General features: G+C 42.7%; 1 protein-coding gene across 3 annotated transcripts in view; it reads left to right on the forward strand.

Annotated features, from left to right (window-relative positions):
* The window catches only part of CACNB2 (calcium voltage-gated channel auxiliary subunit beta 2), a 136626-nt gene that overhangs the window by 61815 nt on the left and 52037 nt on the right, over positions 1–22774 (forward strand). For all 3 annotated transcript variants that reach the window (XM_066585259.1, XM_066585258.1, XM_066585260.1), the window contains exons 3-5: positions 15689–15811; positions 16373–16509; positions 20781–20857. In XM_066585259.1, coding sequence (XP_066441356.1) covers positions 15689–15811; positions 16373–16509; positions 20781–20857 — 337 coding nt within the window. The remainder of the gene's footprint in view (positions 1–15688; positions 15812–16372; positions 16510–20780; positions 20858–22774) is intronic.

The following is a 22774-nucleotide window of genomic DNA, read 5'->3' on the forward strand; positions in this document are numbered from 1 at the left end:
AGTTTCCCCTTCATTCCGCGCTCAGCATCCCATAATGACAAAGAGAATATCATGTGAGAAACCTGTACATTTTTTAGAAGTCTTCACACCCTGTACTCAGATGAAGCGCCTTTGGCAGCAGTTATGGCCTCCAGTCTTCTTGGCTATAATGCCACAAGGCTTTTGCACCTGGACTTTGGGATTTTCTGTCATTTTTTGCTACAGCTCCTCTCACGCTCTGTCAGGTTGGATGGGGGCCGTCTGTGGACAGCCATTTTCAGGTCTCTCCAGAGATGTTCGAAGGGTTCAAGTCAGGGTCTGGCTGGAGCACTCGGGGACATTCACAGAGTTGTCCCTAAACCCCTCCTGTGTTGTCTTGGCTGGGATCTTAAGGTCATTGTCTTGTTGGAAGTTGAACCTTCTGCCCAGTCTGAGGTCCCTTGCTCTCTGGATCAGGTTTTCATTAAGAATATCTCTGTACTTTGCTCCATTCAGCTTTCCATCAGTCCTGACCGGTCTCCCATTCCCCAGCAGGATGCTCCACCATCAGGTTTCACTATAGGGACGGTATTGGCCAGGTGATTAGCAGTTCATAGTTTCCTCTAGACATAATGCTTAGAATTGAGGCCAAAAAGTTCCATCTTGGTGTCATCAGACCAAAGAATCTTGTTTCTCAGTCCGAGGGTCCTTTAGGTGTTTTTTTTTGCAAGCTCCAGGTAGCTTTCATGTGTCTTTTACTAAAGGAGAGTTTTCTTTCTGGCCACTCTGCCATAAAGCCCAGATGGGTGGAGGCTGCAGTAATGGTTGACGTTCTGGAAATTTCTCCCATCTGCACACTGGATCTTTGGGCTCAGCTAGAGTGACCATTGGGTTCTTGGTCACCACTCTTAACAAAGCCCCTCTTCTCAGATTATTTAGTTGGGTGGGTCGGCAGCTCTCTGAAGAGTCCTGGTTGTTCCAAACTTCTTCCATCTAAGAGTTATGGAGGCCACTGGGCTCTTGGGAACTTTCAATGCATCAGACATTTTTTGTAGCTTCCCCAGATCTGTGCCACCACACAATCCTAGTATATACAAAAAGACTTTAAGGGAACCAGGGTATGACACTACTAGAGATGAGCGAGCACCAAAATGCTCGGGTGCTGGCAGGGGCGTACCTAAAGGCTCAGGGGCCCGGGTGCAAAAGTTCAGCTCGGGGCCCCTCCACCCCGGCCCTCCACCCCACACGCCCCCGTACCCATACCTAGATCGTGCTGCATACATGATCTGCCCCTTGGCGTAATCTTTCCAAACATGATGCATTTCCTGCACTACATGAAGATTTGTTTGTAGCCCCGCAGGCCGCTCTCACACACACCGCTTTTTACCGCTATGAGCACAGCGCCCCGAGTGCCGTACTAACCGCGGTACAACACTCCCAGAGATTTCGATGAGGTTACTCAAATTTGTGCTCGAACATGGTGTTTCTAACACTGTGATTTTCGAGAGCTGTCTGTTCTGTTCCTGCATTTTTGTGGTTTGTAACACATCTCATCCCCCATCACAATGATGGGGTGCATTGAAAAGCGCTGTCAAACGCTGTAACCTGTGTTCAAAAACGCTGCTCGAAATTACGGTAAAAATGCCACAATTTTGAGCTGCGTTTTCTGAACACATGTGAGAGCGGCCTTGGGGGGGGGGGGGTGTTCATGTTTATGTTGCACTTTAGAACCACAATTAAGACACATAAAAACCTGCATGCAGTATATAAAGACCACGTACGGTATTAGGGGGACTGCCCACTACAGGTTTTTTTCACGACGAAATTTGCAGCGGTTTTTTTTTCTGCAGGGGTCTATGGGACTTGTAACGTTAAAATCACGATCGCGCAAAACCGCGATTTTGCGGTAAATTGCGATTTTGCGCGATCGTTATTTTAGCATTACAAGTCCCATAGACCCCTGCAGAAAAAAAAAACGCTGCAAATTTCGCCGTGAAAAAAAAATGTAGTGGGCAGTCACCCTAAAGGAGCTGCAGACACTATTAATAACAGCATGCGGTTTTGATGCGTTTTTTAATTGCGTGTAAAGGGTGCAAATAAATACAGTAAATCCAGGGAGAGGGAGAGAGAGAGATACACACACAGAGACACACACACACACAGATATACACACACAGATATACACACACAGATATACACACACAGATATACACACACACACAGATATATACACACACACACACACAGATATATACACACACACACACACAGATATACACACACAGATACACACACACACACAGATATATACACACACACACACAGATATATACACACACAGATATATACACACACACACAGATATACACAGACACACAGATATATACACACACACACAGATATATACACACACACACAGATATATACACACGCACATACAGATATACACACACACACACACAGATATACACACACATACAGATATACACACACACACACATACAGATACACACACACAGATATACACAGACACACAGATATATACACACACACACAGATTTATACACACACACAGACACACAGATATATACACACACACAGACACACAGATATATACACACACACACACACAGATATACACACACACACAGATATATACACACACACAGAGATATATACACACACACACAGATATACACACACATACAGATACACACACACACACACATACAGATATACACACACACACATACACACACACACACACACACACACATACACACACACATACAGATATACACACACACATACAGATATACACACACATACAGATATACACACACACACACACAGATATATACACACACACACACACAGATATACACAGACACACAGATATATACACACACACACACACAGATATATACACACACACACAGATATATACACACACACAGATATATACACACACACATACAGATATACACACACACACACACAGATATACACACACATACAGATATACACACACACACACACATACAGATACACACACACACAGATATACACAGACACACAGATATATACACACACACACAGATATATACACACACACAGACACACAGATATATACACACACACAGACACACAGATATATACACACACACAGACACACAGATATACACACACACACACACAGATATACACACACACACACAGATATATACACACACACAGATATATACACACACACAGATATACACACACATACAGATATACACACACACACACACACATACAGATACACACACACACACACATACAGATATACACACACACACATACACACACACATACAGATATACACACACATACAGATATACACACACACATACAGATACACACACATACAGATATACACACACACACAGATATACACAGATATACACACACACACACACAAACAGATATACACACACACAGATATACACACACACACACAGATATATACACACACACAGATATATACACACACACAGATATATATATACACACACACACACACAGATATACACACACACACACATACACACACACACAGATATACACACACACACATACATACAGATATACACACACACACATACAGATATACACACACACACACATACAGATATACACATACAGATACACACACACACACAGATATACACACACACACATATATACACACACACAGATATACACACACACACAGATATATACACACACACACACAGATACACAGATATACACACACACAGATATACACACACACAGATATACACACACACAGATATACACACACACAGATACACACTTACCCCCAGGGCTCGGTCCACTTCTCCTCCATGTGACAGCAGCAGCAGGAGAGGTAAACTCAGAAGCTTCCCCGTTCAGCAGGAAGCAGGGGGGGCAGAACATGATCCCTGTCCCCTGCCGTGCCATGTGACTTCCTCCCTCCTCCCCTGCCATCCCATGTGACCTCCTCCCTCCTCCCCTGCCGGCCCATGTAAGTACCTCCCTGCTTTTCCTCTCAGGCTGGCTGTTCTGACTACCGCCTCATGCGGGGGAAAGAACGGTCAGCCATTAATGCACTAAATGTGCATGGGGGTATGTCGGAGGGCGGCTCCGGGGCCCCCTGAGCTCATGGGCCGGGTCGCCATGGTGACCCCAGCACCCCCTGACGCTACGCCTATGGGTGCTGGTTACTCCAGTCGAACTTTCAGTGATGCTCGAGAGTTTGTTTCGAGTAACGGACCCCATTGAAGTGAATGGGCGACTCGAACATTTTTGTATATCACTGATGCTCGCTAAGGTTTTCATTTGTGAAAACCTGGGAAATTCAAGAAAGTGATGGGAACGACACAGAAACGGATAGGGCAGACGAGGGGCTACATGTTGGGCTGCATCTCAAGTTCCCAGGTCCCACTATTAAGCCACAATATTGGCAAGAGTGAGACCCCCCCCCCCCCCCCCCCCCACTGTCAGCATAAAGATCGTTCTCCTCTGCCATAGCTGTAACAGCTGTGGCAGAGAAGAACGATGTTAGCCCATTGAATTCAATGGAGTCGGCAATACAGCTGGCTCCATTGAAAGCAATGGGCTGCCGGCGATCGTGGGATGAATTGTCGGGAAGGGCTTAAATATATAAGCCCTTCCCTGCAATTCATCCAGAAATGTGTAAAAATTAAAAAAAATATATACTCACCTTGTCCAGGCAGAACGATGTTAGCCCATTGAATTCAATGGAGCCGCAATACAGCCGCTCCATTGAAAGCAATGGGCTGCCGGCGATCGCGGGATGAATTGTCGGGAAGGGGTTAAATATATAAGCCCTTCCCTGCAATTCATCCAGAAATGTGTAAAAATAAAAAAAATAAAATATATATATATATATATATATATATATATATACTCACCTGGTCCCGGCAGACGGAGTTCAGCGCGGCCAGCGGCAGTCCTCCTGAACTGCTCTGAACAGCTGTGAGTAGTATTCAGCAGCCGGGGATTTAAAATCCCCGTCTGCTGAATGAGCTGCCTCTAATTGGTCACAGCCTGACCAATCAGAGGCAGATTCCACTCACACACCCATTCATGAATTTATGAATGGGTGTGTGACTGCTGCCTCTGATTGGCTCAGCGGGACCAATCAGATGAGAGGCAGCAGTCACTCACCCATTCATAAATTCATGAATGGGTGTGTGAGTGGAATCTGCCTCTGATTGGTCAGGCTGTGACCAATTAGAGGCAGCTCATTCAGCAGGCGGGGATTTTAAATCCCCGGCTGCTGAATACTACTCACAGCTGTTCAGAGCAGTTCAGGAGGACTGCCGCTGGCCGCGCTGAACTCCGTCTGCCGGGACCAGGTGAGTATATATATATATTTTTTTTTTATTTTTACACATTTCTGGATGAATTGCAGGGAAGGGCTTATATATTTAACCCCTTCCCGACAATTCATCCCGCGATTGCCGGCAGCCCATTGCTTTTAATAGAGCCGGCTGTATTGCCGGCTCCATTGAATTCAATGGGCTAACATCGTTCTGCCGGGACAAGGTGAGTATATATATTTTTTTTTTTTTACACATTTCTGGATGAATTGCAGGGAAGGGCTTATATATTTAACCCCTTCCCGACAATTCATCCCGCGCTCGCCGGCAGGCCATTGCTTTCAATTGAGCTGGCTGTATTGCTGGCTCCATTGAATTCAATGGTCAGTGCTCGTTTAATCGAGACGAGTACTGCGTGGTGCTCGTCTCGAGTAACGAGCGTCTCGAGCACCCTAATACACGAACGAGCATCAAGCTCGGACGAGTATGCTTGCTCATCTCTAGACACTACCCAGTTTGCTTGTTAGCAATGTAATCCAACCTAAGCTATCCCTATTGCTAAAATAGATAACTTTATTGCTAAGCATTAAAACACGGGATAATTAAAAACCCAGTCAACCCCCTACAACCTACTAGGTAGTACAAATATGCACCATCTGGTGAGAAGATTTAGTTGCTAGTGTAACCTCTACACAGCAAGGAAACACCAAACCAACTACTCCTATCAGATTAAAGTTATATATAGAGAGAGATGGAGATTGCTGAAATAAAAAAAAAATATTACCAAGCCCCCCTGACATGTTTCCCCACACCAGTGCCGTCATCTGGTGAATGGGGCTCAGTGCTAATGCCCATTAAGATGTAGAAACATCTCAAAGATGATCAAGGAAAATGTGTGACCTGAGGAAATAAATTTCAAGTTTTAAACGTTAGTTTTTCATTTTTAGAAGTGATTTCTAACATTCTGTTCTCATTTTGTCATTATGGGGCATTGGGTGCAGAATGATGGGGAAAACCTTGAATTTTTTTTACACAAGGCTGCAAGATAACAAAATGTCAAAAAACATGAAAGGGTCTGAAGTAGGGGTGTAGCTATAGGCTCATGGGCCTGGGTGCAAAGGTTTATCTTGGGGGGCTCCCCAACTTCTCTTAACCCCTTAACACAGAGGCGTAACTTGAAGCTCCTGGGCCCCAATGCAAAACCTGTAATAGAGCCTCCAACTATAATGCTTTATTCATAGTACTGGGCTCCCTATATGGAGGAAAAAGGCCTTATGGGCCCCTAAGGCTCCTGGGCCCGGGTGCAACCGCATCCCCCATAGTTATGCCAGTGGTCTGAGGACTTTCCAAATGCAGTGTAGCTGTCGCCATTGGTCCCATAGATTTTGAATGGAGCAGCAGTGCCACACTGCACACTCTTGGCCAAGTCTGGTATTACAGCTTAATGGCTGCACTGCAATACTGGGGAGAGCCCAGAATGGCAACGCTTCTGGAAATAGTGCAGACTATATTTTCTTATCTAAGGATAAATATTCCAGGACTTGGGTTCATAGACAGTTTTTTCATTATACAATTTGCTCTCTCGGGGCTTTCTCAACACTGTATTACCTGGCAACTTACTTTTATGAACAGAGGCAATAAAAGACGGTATATTACATTCTAAACTGCCTGGAAACAATCTGCCGGTGTAGTAGTACAGAAATAACAACTTTTTTTTTTTTTACGAGCCGTGCATCAGCAATGCCCCAGAGAACTTTTTCTAGGTCTATTTTTGCCTTGGTGTTTTTTTAAGACTATTGTATTATGGAGAAGTTTTTCAACTGTTGGTTTAATAAGAGCCAGAAGAGAAAACCGTAGCAAGCTGCGCGCTCTCACAAGTCTGAGTCCAAAGGTTTCTTCCTTTGAAATATGTGAGATGAATAATCTTTCCACAGTCAATGACGTAGATGCTATTTCCAGTGCTGCAGCTTACTATATACCTACAAAACAAAGGGTTATTAGGAACTCAAAAGGGGAGCTTCACTAAACGTTTATGAGCTCCTATTACAGATCCTGGGTTCTTACATAACGCTTCATGCAGCTTTCAGGGGTTCATACCATACACAAGCCTAACAAATCTCAGTTTGTGTATGTAATCTGCAGCCATTGACATGGTAGAACACAATGATTCCTTAATATGTCCAACTCCATTGGTCTTCAGGACTCTATTGGTCTTTAGGACAATGATTCCTTAGCATGTCCAACTCCATTGGTCTTCAGGACGATGATTCCTTAATATGCCCAACTCCATTGGTCTTCAGGACTCTATTGGTCTTCAGGACAATGATTCCTTAATATGCCCAACTTCATTGGTCTTCAGGACTCTATTGGTCTTCAGGACGATGATTCCTTAGCATGTCCAACTCCATTGGTCTTCAGGACTCTGCTCTTGCCTGGTGTCGTCCTATCTCTCATTTACCGGCTCTACTTCTTCTCCTCTTCCTTTTCCTGTTGAGATTACTCAGGTTTAGTTCTTGAGTCCTTTCCTCTTTTTAACTTACATGGCCCCTTTTGGACAAACTCTCAGCAGATTTGGCTTTCAGTATCATCTCTACGCTGACGATGCCTGAAACAGGGGGGTCCCCAAGTTGGAGTTGGGGCCCTCCCAAGGTACAGGAGACAGGGGTCTTATCCTGACTTGTCTTTGTTCTGTCATTTGGATGGGCATGGCCAGGGATAATGGAGTATCTAACTAACTTCTCCCACGGCGTTGGCTCTAGGGCTCGGAATGCTTAACTCTGCAGTGGGGCTGTAAGTCTGAAAATAAGGCTTGTTGCAAGCTTGCAGAATATCGAAGAGATGCATATGACAGGACATGGCACCGTACTTTGAAATGCTGCTTAACCTTTATTGATGAACAAGCCGCAACACAGTCTCTTCCAAAATATCGGCACTTGATACGTTACAACAATCTTCTTTAGAACCAGCATCTCTGATACTCTGAACTTAAGAGTTTCGCTCACCCTGGGTTCGAATTTGTATGCAAGTCCATGAAAAGTTTAAATCCAATTCCCCAATTTTGAGGGTAGCGATAGGCTTTGGGCTATTACAAGGCCAGCTACGGGGACGACATAGCAGGCACCAACGCTAGTGGTTGGTGAGTGGCAAAGCCGCCGTTAGAGGTTTACCATGAGAGAAGTTTCATATCTACCACCCTTCCCGCACTCTCCATTCTGCTATTGACCTTAGACTAGGTTCCTTCTTAATCCGAACCTCCCACTCCTGTCTTCACCAGTTCTCTGCACTGCGCTACTCCAGACAATCCGGTTAATGTCCAACACGCACAGTTTTAAGCGTGCCCTAAAAACATATCTCTTTAGAGAGGCCTATCATATTGCCTAATCTATTTCTTATCCATGTCCCCCACTTCTATATTCCTGCTTGGAAAACCGGACCCCCTCCATCCCAATGTGTCTCCGTCACCCCGTACACCCTAATACACCTCCTATCTGTAAGTCTATGGATTCCAGCTGGTGACTGGCTCATACAGCTTCATGTATTCTACGCTATTCCTATAAAAACGTCTGGATGATCGTATAGAACAAGCACTGCCATCTCTTCTGTCACCTCATTTCCTTTACAGAGAGCAGCGGACATGTCTTCTCTTAACAAACAAATTGAGCCCCTCTGACTCCTGTCGGTCCCTGACATGAACCTGCTGCCCAATCACTTGCACATTTATACAGAGAGCATTACCAACAAAGCCATATTTTAAACATTTTGTCACTAGGTGCTACAACTTCACGATAATTCTGCCACATAGCAACAACAGTGTAGAGGACCTGCCTCTCTACATTTATGTTATTACTTTGGTTCTGGTGTTGTATTTATGTACTGAGCTTGGTTCTAGTGTTGTATTTATGTACTGAGCTTGGTTCTGGTGTTGTATTTATGTACTGAGCTTAGATCTAGTGCTGTATTTATGTACTGAGCTTGGATCTATCTAGTGCTGTATTTATGTACTGAGCTTGGATCTAGTGCTTTATTTATGTACTGAGCTTGGTTCTGGTGTTGTATTTATGTACTGAGCTTGGATCTAGTGCTTTATTTATGTACTGAGCTTGGATCTAGTGCTTTATTTATGTACTGAGCTTGGTTCTGGTGTTGTATTTATGTACTGAGCTTGGATCTTGTGCCTTATTTATGTACTGAGCTTGGATCTAGTGCTTTATTTATGTACTGAGCTTGGTTCTAGTGTTGTATTTATGTACTGAGCTTGGTTCTGGTGTTGTATTTATGTACTGAGCTTAGATCTAGTGCTGTATTTATGTACTGAGCTTGGATCTATCTAGTGCTGTATTTATGTACTGAGCTTGGATCTAGTGCTTTATTTATGTACTGAGCTTGGTTCTGGTGTTGTATTTATGTACTGAGCTTGGATCTAGTGCTTTATTTATGTACTGAGCTTGGATCTAGTGCTTTATTTATGTACTGAGCTTGGTTCTGGTGTTGTATTTATGTACTGAGCTTGGATCTTGTGCCTTATTTATGTACTGAGCTTGGATCTAGTGCTTTATTTATGTACTGAGCTTGGTTCTAGTGTTGTATTTATGTACTGAGCTTGGTTCTGGTGTTGTATTTATGTACTGAGCTTGGATCTAGTGCTGTATTTATGTACTGAGCTTGGATCTAGTGCTGTATTTATGTACTGAGCTTGGATCTAGTGCTTTATTTATGTACTGAGCTTGGATCTAGTGCTTTATTTATGTACTGAGCTTGGTTCTGGTGTTGTATTTATGTACTGAGCTTGGATCTTGTGCCTTATTTATGTACTGAGCTTGGATCTAGTGCTGTATTTATGTACTGAGCTTGGTTCTGGTGCTGCATTTACACTCTGAGCTTTATTCTGATAGAATATTTAGTCACTGATCTGTTTTGTCATGTGATATTTTTATATTCTTTTTATTGAGGCTTTTGTGTGCACTGCTGACCTCTTTTTTTTGTCCAACTAGTAAAATACAGACAGACTGCCTATCACTGCTAAATATATTTATGATGGGGGAGGGACAAAAAAAATACATGTACAATGTCCTCTACTGTAACCTTGTGCTGACACTGCCCGCAGAGTTATAGCAACCTGGCCACAATTTCATGTAAGCTTTGTACTCTTTTAGGTATTTTTAACACTAGCTTGACACAATGTTTGCTATGCGAACCTAAGAGGGGTTAATTTACATTTGCGATATTTCGCTGAATGGCACCGCGTTGCTATGCTATGCAGGAGAAAAAATCGCAACATGTTCTCTTTTCTTTATTTTGCGATTATCACTCATTGTCCTCAATTGGGCTGGCAGCAGCAGCATCGGCCCCATTGAAAACAATGGGCGAGCATAACGATCCCCTGCTGCAGCTGTGACAGCCCTACTAGAGGATTCCTTCAGCCCGACAGGCATGCACTGCTGTTTTTATGTGATAACACCTTGCATCCAGAGGTTTCCATATGGATTGGCGTGGACGATATCAGGCTGTGAATCACGGCCCGATATCGCCCTCACCAGTGTGAAGAAGCCCTGACTCCCCTTAGCAGCGCTGTTGGCTGAAGCACCGCTAGACTTAACATAGGAACTTTGACTAAGCCTGACAGGTCACTCCATGTATCAAACTCAAATTTTATGATTTTATGGCGGCGATGAGGATGTCACAAATCTAATGACACCAAAATCATCAACCAAAGGTCACACAAAGGGGTCAAAGTGTGGTGCACGAAAAAGCCTGTAGGCTTTTTTTATATTAGATTTGTATGGTGCACTAATCATTTTTTGTATTGTATGTGCATAACAGACATTTTTTCACATCAGCGGCCTACTTGCAAACTACTTTCTTTTCGCTTTTCATAGTCCCAGTGTCACTAATCATGGGATTTGTTATATGGTGGCGCCAACCATTTTTCCATTTTAAGTTTGATCCAAAATGTCACCATATTACACGACTCAATGGTCCACAGACAGTGTACAGCCCATATAGATTATATCCCCGCGGTTTGGTATCTGCCTCATTTTCATTAATAAGAATAATTTCTGTGAAATTGCTGCCAGGAACGTCTGAATCTCTGACCTTGTATTACGTGCGTCGTCTGCCAGTCATAATGAGTGCTTAGTGTCCGACCATAATAAGTCTTCTATAGCAAGGAACAGTCAGTCCTCTTAAGAACTCTGGAAGACAATGAATCAATGAGTATTTCATTTGCGGAGTGAATTAGGAGATGATTGTTTTCTTCTTTCTGGTTCGTCTGTCATTTCTTTTAGTGTTCTGATTGACCCAACCTAAATAGTCCACTTGTATCTGCTACCTGGTAAATTATAGAAGGACTTTGTGGTATAACTAGGCAGGCAAAATGGGCAGAAGCCCAGGCGGGGGTGCCCCAAGACTTTCTGCTGCCTGAGGTGAATTGTGAAATGCCTCCCTACAAAAAACCCACTCACTTCATAGGCATAGAAAGTGCCAATACACAAGATACCCAACACGTATTTGAACCATTGAGACTTAAAGGAGATGTCCCGCGCCGAAACGGGTTTTTTTTTTTTTAAACCCCCCCCCCCCGTTCGGCGCGAGACAACCCCGATGCAGGGGTTAAAAAAACCACCCGCACAGCGCTTACCTGAATCCCGGCGGTCCGGTGACTTCAATACTTACCGCTGAAGATGGCCGCCGGGATCTTCTACCTTCGTGGACCGCAGCTCTTCTGTGCGGTCCACTGCCGATTCCAGCCTCCTGATTGGCTGGAATCGGCACGTGACGGGGCGGAGCTACACGGAGCCGCTCTCTGGCACGAGCGGCTCCATAGAAGAAAGCAGAAGACCCGGACTGCGCAAGCGCGGCTAATTTGGCCATCGGAGGGCGAAAATTAGTCGGCTCCATGGAAACGAGGACGCCAGCAACGGAGCAGGTAAGTATAAAACTTTTTATAACTTCTGTATGGCTCATAATTAATGCACAATGTACATTACAAAGTGCATTATTATGGCCATACAGAAGTGTATAGACCCACTTGCTGCCTCGGGACAACCCCTTTAAGTAATAGCAGTAGTGGCCCCAATAGTAATGGTGACAGCCTTAATGGCCCCAGCAGTAATATTAACCATGTTTGTGACCCCAGTAAAAATGGTGAACCCCATAGTGGCTCCAGTAGTAACACTGACACCCTTAGTGGTTCCAGTATTAAGTATGCTTCCAAGTGGTCCTAGTATATGAGTGCCCCTCATATTAGTCCTAGTGGTATATAACTATACCGGCCTTAATTACTTGCCGGGCTGGTGACTTACTGGCCAGGTAGCAACTCTAGCCCCGGCCCTCTGACGTGCCGCAGATTACCGCCTGAGGCAACAGACTTAGCTTGCCTCATGGTGGGGGCACCCCAGTGCCCAAGGTAGTATTTGTTTCCTGTTTATCAAAGGCTTTATGCCAATTCCATTGTGTAAAGTAGTCGCAAATTTTGCCACATACCAAATTTGAAGGCATCTGAAGGCTCCCCGAGCTGCCACGACTGATTGCCTACCAAGGAGTGCCTGTGGCACGTTTTCAGAGACTGCATGTCTGAGTGTTGTATAAGGTAATAGCATGGTATTATACTGCATGAGCGATCAAATTATCGCAGGTTCAAGCCCCTTATGGGCACTGAAAAAAAAACATGTAAAAATAAGTTTAAAAAAATTATATAAATTACGGTAATAGAAAAAAATTAAAGATGGCAAAATATTTTTAAAAAAACCTTCCCATATTTATAATTTAAAAACCTCTAAATAAAAAAGCATATTTATTATCACTGTGTCCATAAAAGTAACACATTATTTATTTCGCACGGTGAACGTTGTCAGAAAAAAATACACTTTTTGTGGTCACCCTGTTGCCATGAAAAAAAGCCTTTAAGGGCTCCTGCACACTTGCGTTTTTCGTGCGCGTTTTTTTCACGCAATTTCGCAGCGTTTTTTTCACCCAATTGTCAATGGGACTTTCTAATGTTTAAAATGCAGCGCACAAAAATCGCAAAGCACAAACTTGTGATGCGTTTTTAACATTAGAAAGTCCCATTGACAATCGTGTTTAAAAAACGCAGTGATATTGCGTGAAAAAAACGCGCAAGAAAAACGCAAGTGGATGTCCACCCTAACTCCTTCCCACTGAAACCTTTTTTCAATTTCTCATTTTTTTTCTTCCTCCTCACTTTTTACTTCTGTTGCTGTTCTCCACACGTCTCTGCGATGTTACGCTGCATTCCCCGGCTGCTCGCATGTACTTTACTATTGCAGATCTCTCTCCTCTCACCGCTAGCCGAGAGTTCAGCATTGCCTAATTTGGTAAGGCTGTTGTGGATTGAAGCCGCATCTCGTACTCAGACGGATCTTGTCTTTGCTCCTCTACTCCAGTGCCGTATCCACAGGATCTCTGAATCCTGGCCGATCGGTTGTATCCTATGTATTATCACACCATACATTATTAATGAACTCACAGAATGTCTGATTCCCCGATGCACTTGACGAGCCTCTCTGACCTCCATTCTCCCAGAATCCTCCTGTCTAAATTTAGAAGAGTTTTGTTTCTATTTCTGACACTTGTTGCCAGAAAGTTTTATGAACATTCAGAATGAGTTGGCTTTCACAGGCGGCAGAGTTATGTCTTTCTGGAAAAGTGTTTATTGAAAAACCATGCATGATACTTCAAATAATGGGAAAGAAAATAAATGATAGGGATATCAGATGAAGCAGTGACGGCATCCCATGGGCGGTTACTGGATGTTAAGGAAGGGTTTAGGATCTGATTGTAAGAAATGTGCAGTTTTTGTTAGGAGTACTTTACCAGTTTATATATAAATATATCTACCATATTGAGTTAAGTAACTTTGTAAATACTTATCCTGTACTGCTCCTGAGTTACATTCTGTATTATAACCCAGAGCTGCACTCACTATTCTGCTGGTGGAGTCACTGTGTACATACATTACTTATCATGTACTGATCCTGAGTTAAATCCTGTATTATACTCCAGAGCTGCACTCACTATTCTCCTGGTGGAGTCACTGTGTACATACATTACTTATCCTGTACTGCTCCTGAGTTACATCCTGTATTATACTCCAGAGCTGCACTCACTATTCTGCTGCTAGAGTCACTGTGTACATACATAACGTATCCTGTACTGATCCTGAGTTACATCCTGTATTATACTCCAGAGCTGCACTCACTATTCTGCTGGTGGAGTCACTGTGTACATACATTACTTATCCTGTACTGCTCCTGAGTTACATCCTGTATTATACTCCAGAGCTGCACTCACTATTCTGCTGCTAGAGTCACTGTGTACATACATAACTTATCCTGTACTGATCCTGAGTTACATCCTGTATTATACTCCAGAGCTGCACTCACTATTCTCCTGGTGGAGTCACTGTGTACATATATTACTTATCCTGTACTGCTCCTGAGTTACATCCTGTATTATACTCCAGAGCTGCACTCACTATTCTGCTGCTAGAGTCACTGTGTACATACATAACTTATCCTGTACTGATCCTGAGTTACATCCTGTATTATACTCCAGAGCTGCACTCACTATTCTCCTGGTGGAGTCACTGTGTACATATATTACTTATCCTGTACTGCTCCTGAGTTACATCCGTTATTATACTCCAGAGCTGCACTCACTATTCTGCTGGTGGAGTCACTGTATACATACATTACTTATCCTGTACTGATCCTGAGTTACATCCTGTATTATACCCCAGAGCTGCACTCACTATTCTGCTGGTGGAGTCACTGTGTACATACATTACTTATCCTGTACTGATCCTGAGTTACATCCTGTATTATATCCCAGAGCTGCACTCACTATTCTGCTGCTGGAGTCACTGTGTACATACATTACTTATCCTGTACTGATCCTGAGTTACATCCTGTATTATACTCCAGAGCTGCACTCACTATTCTGCTGCTAGAGTCACTGTATACATACATTACTTATCCTGTACTGATCCTGAGTTACATCCTGTATTATACCCCAGAGCTGCACTCCCTATTCTCCTGGTGGAGTCACTGTGTACATACATTACTTATCCTGTATTATACCCCAGAGCTGCACTCACTATTCTGCTGCTGGAGTCACTATGTACATACATTACTCATCCTGGACTGTGCAGTGCCTGGTAAATAGATACTGACGTTTTCAATTCCAGTAGACTGGCCATGTGACCTGCTCCGGCCAGTCCGGGTGTGATGACTACCTTTGCACGTTCTATAGCCCCACCCCTGCGTCTTCACCTACTTGTGTCTTCTAGTTCTCAGGCTTCCATTGCATTAAATGTCTCTGCATCTGCTTTTCATTTGCAGACCAAACCAGTTGCATTTGCCGTACGGACGAATGTTGGCTACAGCGCAGCTCATGATGACGAGGTTCCAGTTCCAGGAATGGCTGTTTCATTTGAGGCTAAAGATTTTTTGCACGTCAAAGAGGTAAGTCGATAGTGGATAGTGATGTCTGCTGCTGGCGGGGGCGGGGGGTAATCTGTGGGGGGAATGACAGAGTAGACTCAGTGTTACCTGTTAAGCTATTACTTACTGCAGTATAATAATATTTGGTGGCATCCGGATGGCGGTTTTTCATACACGGCTTTTGGGGAATGTGGATTTGACGCAGAACTTTACTTTACTTCACATTCCGCATAACAATATCTGCCGTGGGACCATGCCCTTCGGGTCTATTCAGACAAGAGCCGTAAAAGTTTTTCTTCTTCTTCCTTCTCCTTAAATAAATAAAGGGCATTACTCTGAAGAAGATAAAAACTCCTTGCAGATGTTGTCCTTGGTCAGAGGTGAGCCCGGGACCCTGGTGCTGCGGGGCTGCTGTTACAGGGCCCCCACTTAGCATACGCCTTTGAGCCTCCCTAGGCGCTGGCCTCTGGGTGCAGCAGCCTGTATGGCTCCGCTACTAACAATACTTTCAGCTCACACAAATGCATTGATTTTAATGTACTTTTGTAAAATCTTCTGTTTTTAAACATTTTGCGTTTTCAGAAATTTAACAACGACTGGTGGATAGGTCGGCTGGTAAAAGAAGGCTGTGAAATAGGATTTATCCCTAGTCCAGTGAAGCTCGAGAACATGAGGATTCAGCATGAACAAAAGGCAAAACAGGGGAAATTCTACACCAGGTAAACGCCAACATACGAGGAGATACCTTTAGTAGGTTATAGACCCTGTAGACGTCGTAGCAAGAGGAAGATGGTCTCCACTACAGCTGCATGGTCCCCGTGTACCCGGAAGGAATGCTGACATCCATACTTTACAGGGACATTCACTGATGTATATGGGTGCCATGTAATGCTTCAGCCCCCTATAGATGATAGCAGCTAATTAGGGAGAGGGGCTGCCCTTTAATGAGGGCTGTGTGACGTATCACCCTAACTTTCTGGGCTCTCCACCGATGAGACATAAATGTGACATATCATATAGACGGTAACATAGTAGCTGTATAATTCTGGAGGATCATTGCCATCTTTAGATCTTGAGAATATTCTATTGTCTTAAGGCTGGCGGACTCAGTAGACTAACCTAGATGAAAACCAAAACAATTGTCAGGTAAAGGTGATCAACAGTCAATCATTTTAGCCGACTGATGACACATCATCGTGTGGAAAGACATCGACTACGTATGAAAGTGTTGTCCCACATTCAGATGTGAGGTCTTTCATCTATAGAAAATCTTTCTATGAAATTACATTGCCAGTGAGGTCGTGCATCCGATAGATAGATAGATAGATAGATAGATAGATAGATAGATAGATAGATAGATAGATAGATAGATAGATAGATAGATAGATAGATAGATATGAGATAGATAGATATGAGATAGATAGATATGAGATAGATAGATAGATATGAGATAGATAGATAGATAGATATGAGATAGATAGATAGATAGATATGAGATAGATAGATATGAGATAGATAGATATGAGATAGATAGATATGAGATAGATAGATATGAGATAGATAGATATGAGATAGATAGATAGATATGAGATAGATAGATATGAGATAGATATAGATAGATATGAGATAGATATAGATAGATAGATATGAGATAGATAGATAGATATGAGATAGATAGATATGATATAGATAGATAGATATGAGATAGATATAGATAGATATGATATAGATAGATAGATATGAGATAGATATAGATAGATAGATATGAGATAGATAGATAGATATGAGATAGATAGATATGAGATAGATATAGATATAGATAGATAGATATGAGATAGATATAGATATGAGATAGATATAGATAGATAGATATGAGATAGATATAGATCGATAGATATGAGATAGATATAGATAGATAGATGTGATATATAGATAGATAGATATGAGATAGATGAGATAGATAGATATGAGATAGATATAGATAGATAGATATGAGATAGATAGATAGCGATGAGATAGATAGATATGATAAAGATAGATAGATAGATATGAGATAGATATAGATAGATATGAGATAGATATAGATAGATAGATATGAGATAGATAGATAGATAGATAGATAGATATGAGATAGATAGATAGATATGAGATAGATATAGATAGATAGATAGATAGATATGAGATAGATATAGATCGATAGATATGAGATAGATATAGATAGATAGATAGATATGAGATAGATATAGATCGATAGATATGAGATAGATATAGATAGATAGATAGATATGAGATAGATATAGATATAGATAGATAGATATGAGATAGATATAGATATGAGATAGATATAGATAGATAGATAGATAGATAGATAGATAGATAGATATGAGATAGATATAGATCGATAGATATGAGATAGATATAGATAGATAGATATGAGATAGATATAGATAGATAGATATGAGATAGATATAGATAGATAGATATGAGATAGATATAGATCGATAGATATGAGATAGATATAGATAGATAGATGTGATATATAGATAGATAGATATGAGATAGATGAGATAGATAGATATGAGATAGATATAGATAGATAGATATGAGATAGATAGATAGCGATGAGATAGATAGATATGATAAAGATAGATAGATAGATATGAGATAGATATAGATAGATATGAGATAGATATAGATAGATAGATATGAGATAGATAGATAGATATGAGATAGATAGATAGATATGAGATAGATATGAGATAGATATAGATAGATAGATAGATAGATAGATAGATAGATAGATAGATAGATAGATATGAGATAGATATAGATCGATAGATATGAGATAGATATAGATAGATAGATATGAGATAGATATAGATAGATAGATATGAGATAGATATAGATAGATAGATATGAGATAGATATAGATAGATAGATATGAGATAGATATAGATATAGATAGATAGATATGAGATAGATATAGATATGAGATAGATAGATATGAGATAGATATAGATCGATAGATATGAGATAGATATAGATAGATAGATATGAGATAGATATAGATAGATAGATATGAGATAGATATAGATCGATAGATATGAGATAGATATAGATAGATATGAGATAGATATAGATAGATAGATATGAGATGAATAGATAGATATGAGATAGTAGAGAGTCTACAGATTTATTTCCACCCTTTAATGTGACCCGTTATCTGTAAAGATACATAGACAGACATAAGAGAGAGAGAGATGAGAGAGAGAGATAAAGCCCATTTAGACCAGACCAATGTAGGGCAAACTATACCTGACACTCGTCCCCACATGTACTCGCTCCACTGCTGTTGCACAGGAGCTAGTATCCCTGGCTCGCTCACAGAACGGCCAGCAAGGGGCAGCTGCAGGATATTTCTCTCCTTGCTCTCCCCCGCCCCTGAGGTCGTGCATCCGATAGATAGATAGATAGATAGATAGATAGATAGATAGATAGATATGAGAGAGATAGATAGGAGATAGATAGATAGTATAAATAGATAGATATGAGAGAGATAGATAGGAGATATATAGGAGATAGATAGATAGTATAAATAGATAGATAGATAGATAGATACCGCGTTTCCCTGAAAATAAGACACCCCCTGAAAATAAGGCACCCCCCAAAATTTGCAGAAGTCCCAAATATAAGACACCCCCGGATAGTAAGGCATAGTAAAGTGTGCAGCAAGTCAAGAGGCCTGTCCCCTGCTGCCATCCCCGTTGTCTCCTACCTCCAGATGTATAGGTAGATCTGCACACAGTCTACTGTTATCCTGTCCCTGCTGTGTTGTACGAGTGTGCTGTTGTGAGCTCCCCTTGCTTGCTGGAAAAGCCCATACTGTACGTTCTGTTCCTGCTGTACATGTCTGGTGTGTTGAGCTCCCCTGGTGGCCAGAAGCTGCAATACCACCCCTGCTTACAAGTGGTACAGGAACTTCTGTCTGCAGACAGGTACGTTACTTTACAGCCCTTATTTTTTTATGGCTCTGTGTGTGAGTCAGGCACCCTGTGTGATTCTTAAGGCTGGGTTCTCACAGAGCGTATTTCCAGCAGAAATCTCGCAGTTTGGCCACAGCAATAAACAGCGAGATTTCCCCCGGGAAAGCGCTGCTTCACTCAGCCGCTTGTTTTGAAGCGACCTGGCCACACGCTTTTCCGTTTCTGTGGCTGGTGAATCCGCACCACAACACCGGCTTCTCCCAGCTTTGCCGTGACAGATTTGCTGTCCCATGTGGACGAGATTTCTGAGAAATTTCGTCCGCAAAGCTGGCCAATTGAGGGATTAGCGGCCACAGACGGATCTGTCGCGGCGAAATAAGACACCCCCTGAAAAGAAGACGTAGCGCATATTTGGAAGCAAAAATTAATATAAGACGCGTCTTATTTTCAGGGAAACAGGATAGATGGATGGATGGATGGATGGATGGATGGATGGGTGGGTGGGTGGTGGATGTTAGATTTATGTATTTGCTGTGCCACATAACCTTGTTATATAACATTTATTACAGTCGCTCTTTCTTGGTTCTTTGCACCTCTTTCCTTTTCCTTGCCTTCGCTGACGTTTCTTACCCTTACAGACAACTTGTACACTTTGGGTCACTCAGTAAAATATATATTTTTGTAAAGGGATTTTTTCCCATAAATAAATGTCTTCGTGTTTTTGGGAAGTTCAGAGACGACTATTGTGATCAGATTATTTTTGGCCCCTTTGATCTTCGGGCTTTGGCAGACAGCTTCATTCACATAATAGGCGACCGCAGAGCATAAAGCGATCTCGCAGGAAATAAGCTCTGTGGGGGCACAACTTCAGTACTCGAGGAATGTTGGGCGCTTCATGTTTTACGGCTGGGGGGGGGGGGGGGGGGAGTGACTAATATTTGACTTTGCCATTTTGTAGCCTCAGGAACACACATGAAGTGATATTATTTTCTGTTTCTGTGTAATAGTAAAACCGGGGGAAATTCTTCTTCCAGTTTGGGTGACGTGGTACCCAGCTCTAGAAGATCAACTCCACCGTCATCTGGTAAGTCGGTGTCATGAACAGTACCCCAATGTCTAGGACCTTAGACATAGCTCATGGACTTGGAGTAGATCCGTCCTGCTCCATACAGTCACATGTGAATTAGAACAAGCAAAGATGATGAAGGCACTTCATTGGTTTATAATGTGTTGACACTATATGGCGGATGTATCTAGATGTTTGGACATCCCTTATCTGCATCCATCCACCAGCACTCCCTCAGTAAGCGTGGGTAGTTCCTGAGGGTTTTCTTGTGTCCCTCCTACATACACTTCTGATTTGATAACTTTAATGTAAATACTATTGACAGTGCGGTACTCATGCATGGATGCACATCGTCTCCATAGGATATACGCTCAGGCGAATAAGCCCTAAACGGGATTACTAAAATGTCCAATCTTTATTCATTGGTGGACAATCCTACATCATTGTGAGGTTAAGATCTACGAGACGGTAGACAGATGTATTGCATGACAACCGTCAGTATTGTTAGAAGAAATAGGAAAGTCCCGCAGCTCACCTAACACATGCACTTCAGTGCAGAGGTTCCAATCTGTGTATGCCAAGCCACCTGTGGGGTCAACCCCAAATAAATGCAATGGTGTCCAAGGAGGCGGCAGCATCAACGGTGTAGAAGTTGTAGAAAAAGGTTCAAGCCTGGCTTGAAAAAGACTTAGATTAAGTCGAAATGTCGGCATTTTATGGAGCAATAAAACCTTTTTCTACAATTTCTACACCGTTGATGCTGCCGCCTCCTTGGACACAATCGTCAGTATTGTATCAGTAACAGCTGATGACTGTCAAACAAAAAGCTTATTATTGGTCAGTTTAGTAGATATATTGATAGTATTATTTATGATCTAGTACTAGAATATATGTCTTCTCCCTATGTAATTCCCATAAGAGCAGGCAGTGATTATAATAGGATCATTCAGATCTGGCCATCAGGGGCCGAGCTCCACCAGTAACATATAGACTGACCGGCCATCAGGGGCCGAGCTCCACCACTAATATATAGACTGACCGGCTATCAGGGGCCGAGCTCCACCAGTAACATATAGACTGACCAGCCATCAGGGGCTGAGCTCCACCAGTAACATATAGACTGACCAGCCATCAGGGGCCGAGCTCCAGCAGTAACATAAAGACTGACCGGCCATCAGGGGCCGAACTCCACCAGTAACATATAGACTGACCGGCCATCAGGGGCTGAGCTCCACCAGTAACATATAGACTGACCAGCCATCAGGGGCTGAGCTCCACCAGTAACACATAGACTGACCAGCCATCAGGGGCCAAGCTCCACCAGTAACATATAGACTGACCAGCCATCAGAAGTCGAGATCTGCCAGTAATATATAGACTGACCAGCCATCAGGGGCCGAGCTCCACCAGTAACACATAGACTGACCAGCCATCAGGGGCCAAGCTCCACCAGTAACATATAGACTGACCAGCCATCAGAAGTCGAAATCTGCCAGTAATATATAGACTGCCCAGCCATCAGGGGCCGAGCTCCACCAGTAACATATAGAGTGACCAGCCATCAGGGGCTGAGCTCCACCAGTAATATATAGACTGACCAGCCATCAGGGGCCGAGCTCCACCAGTAACATATAGACTGACCAGCCATCAGGGGCTGAGCTCCACCAGTAATATATAGACTGACCAGCCATCAGGGGCCGAGCTCCACCAGTAACACATAGACTGACCAGCCATCAGGGGCCAAGCTCCACCAGTAACATATAGACTGACCAGCCATCAGAAGTCGAGATCTGCCAGTAATATATAGACTACCCAGCCATCAGGGGCCGAGCTCCACCAGTAACATGTAGACTGACCAGCCATCAGGGGCCGAGCTCCACCACTAATATATAGACTGACCGGCCATCAGGGGCAGAGCTCCACCAGTAACATATA

This window comes from Eleutherodactylus coqui, chromosome 12, assembly GCF_035609145.1.
Source record: "Eleutherodactylus coqui strain aEleCoq1 chromosome 12, aEleCoq1.hap1, whole genome shotgun sequence".
Taxonomy (NCBI): Eukaryota; Metazoa; Chordata; class Amphibia; order Anura; family Eleutherodactylidae; genus Eleutherodactylus; species Eleutherodactylus coqui.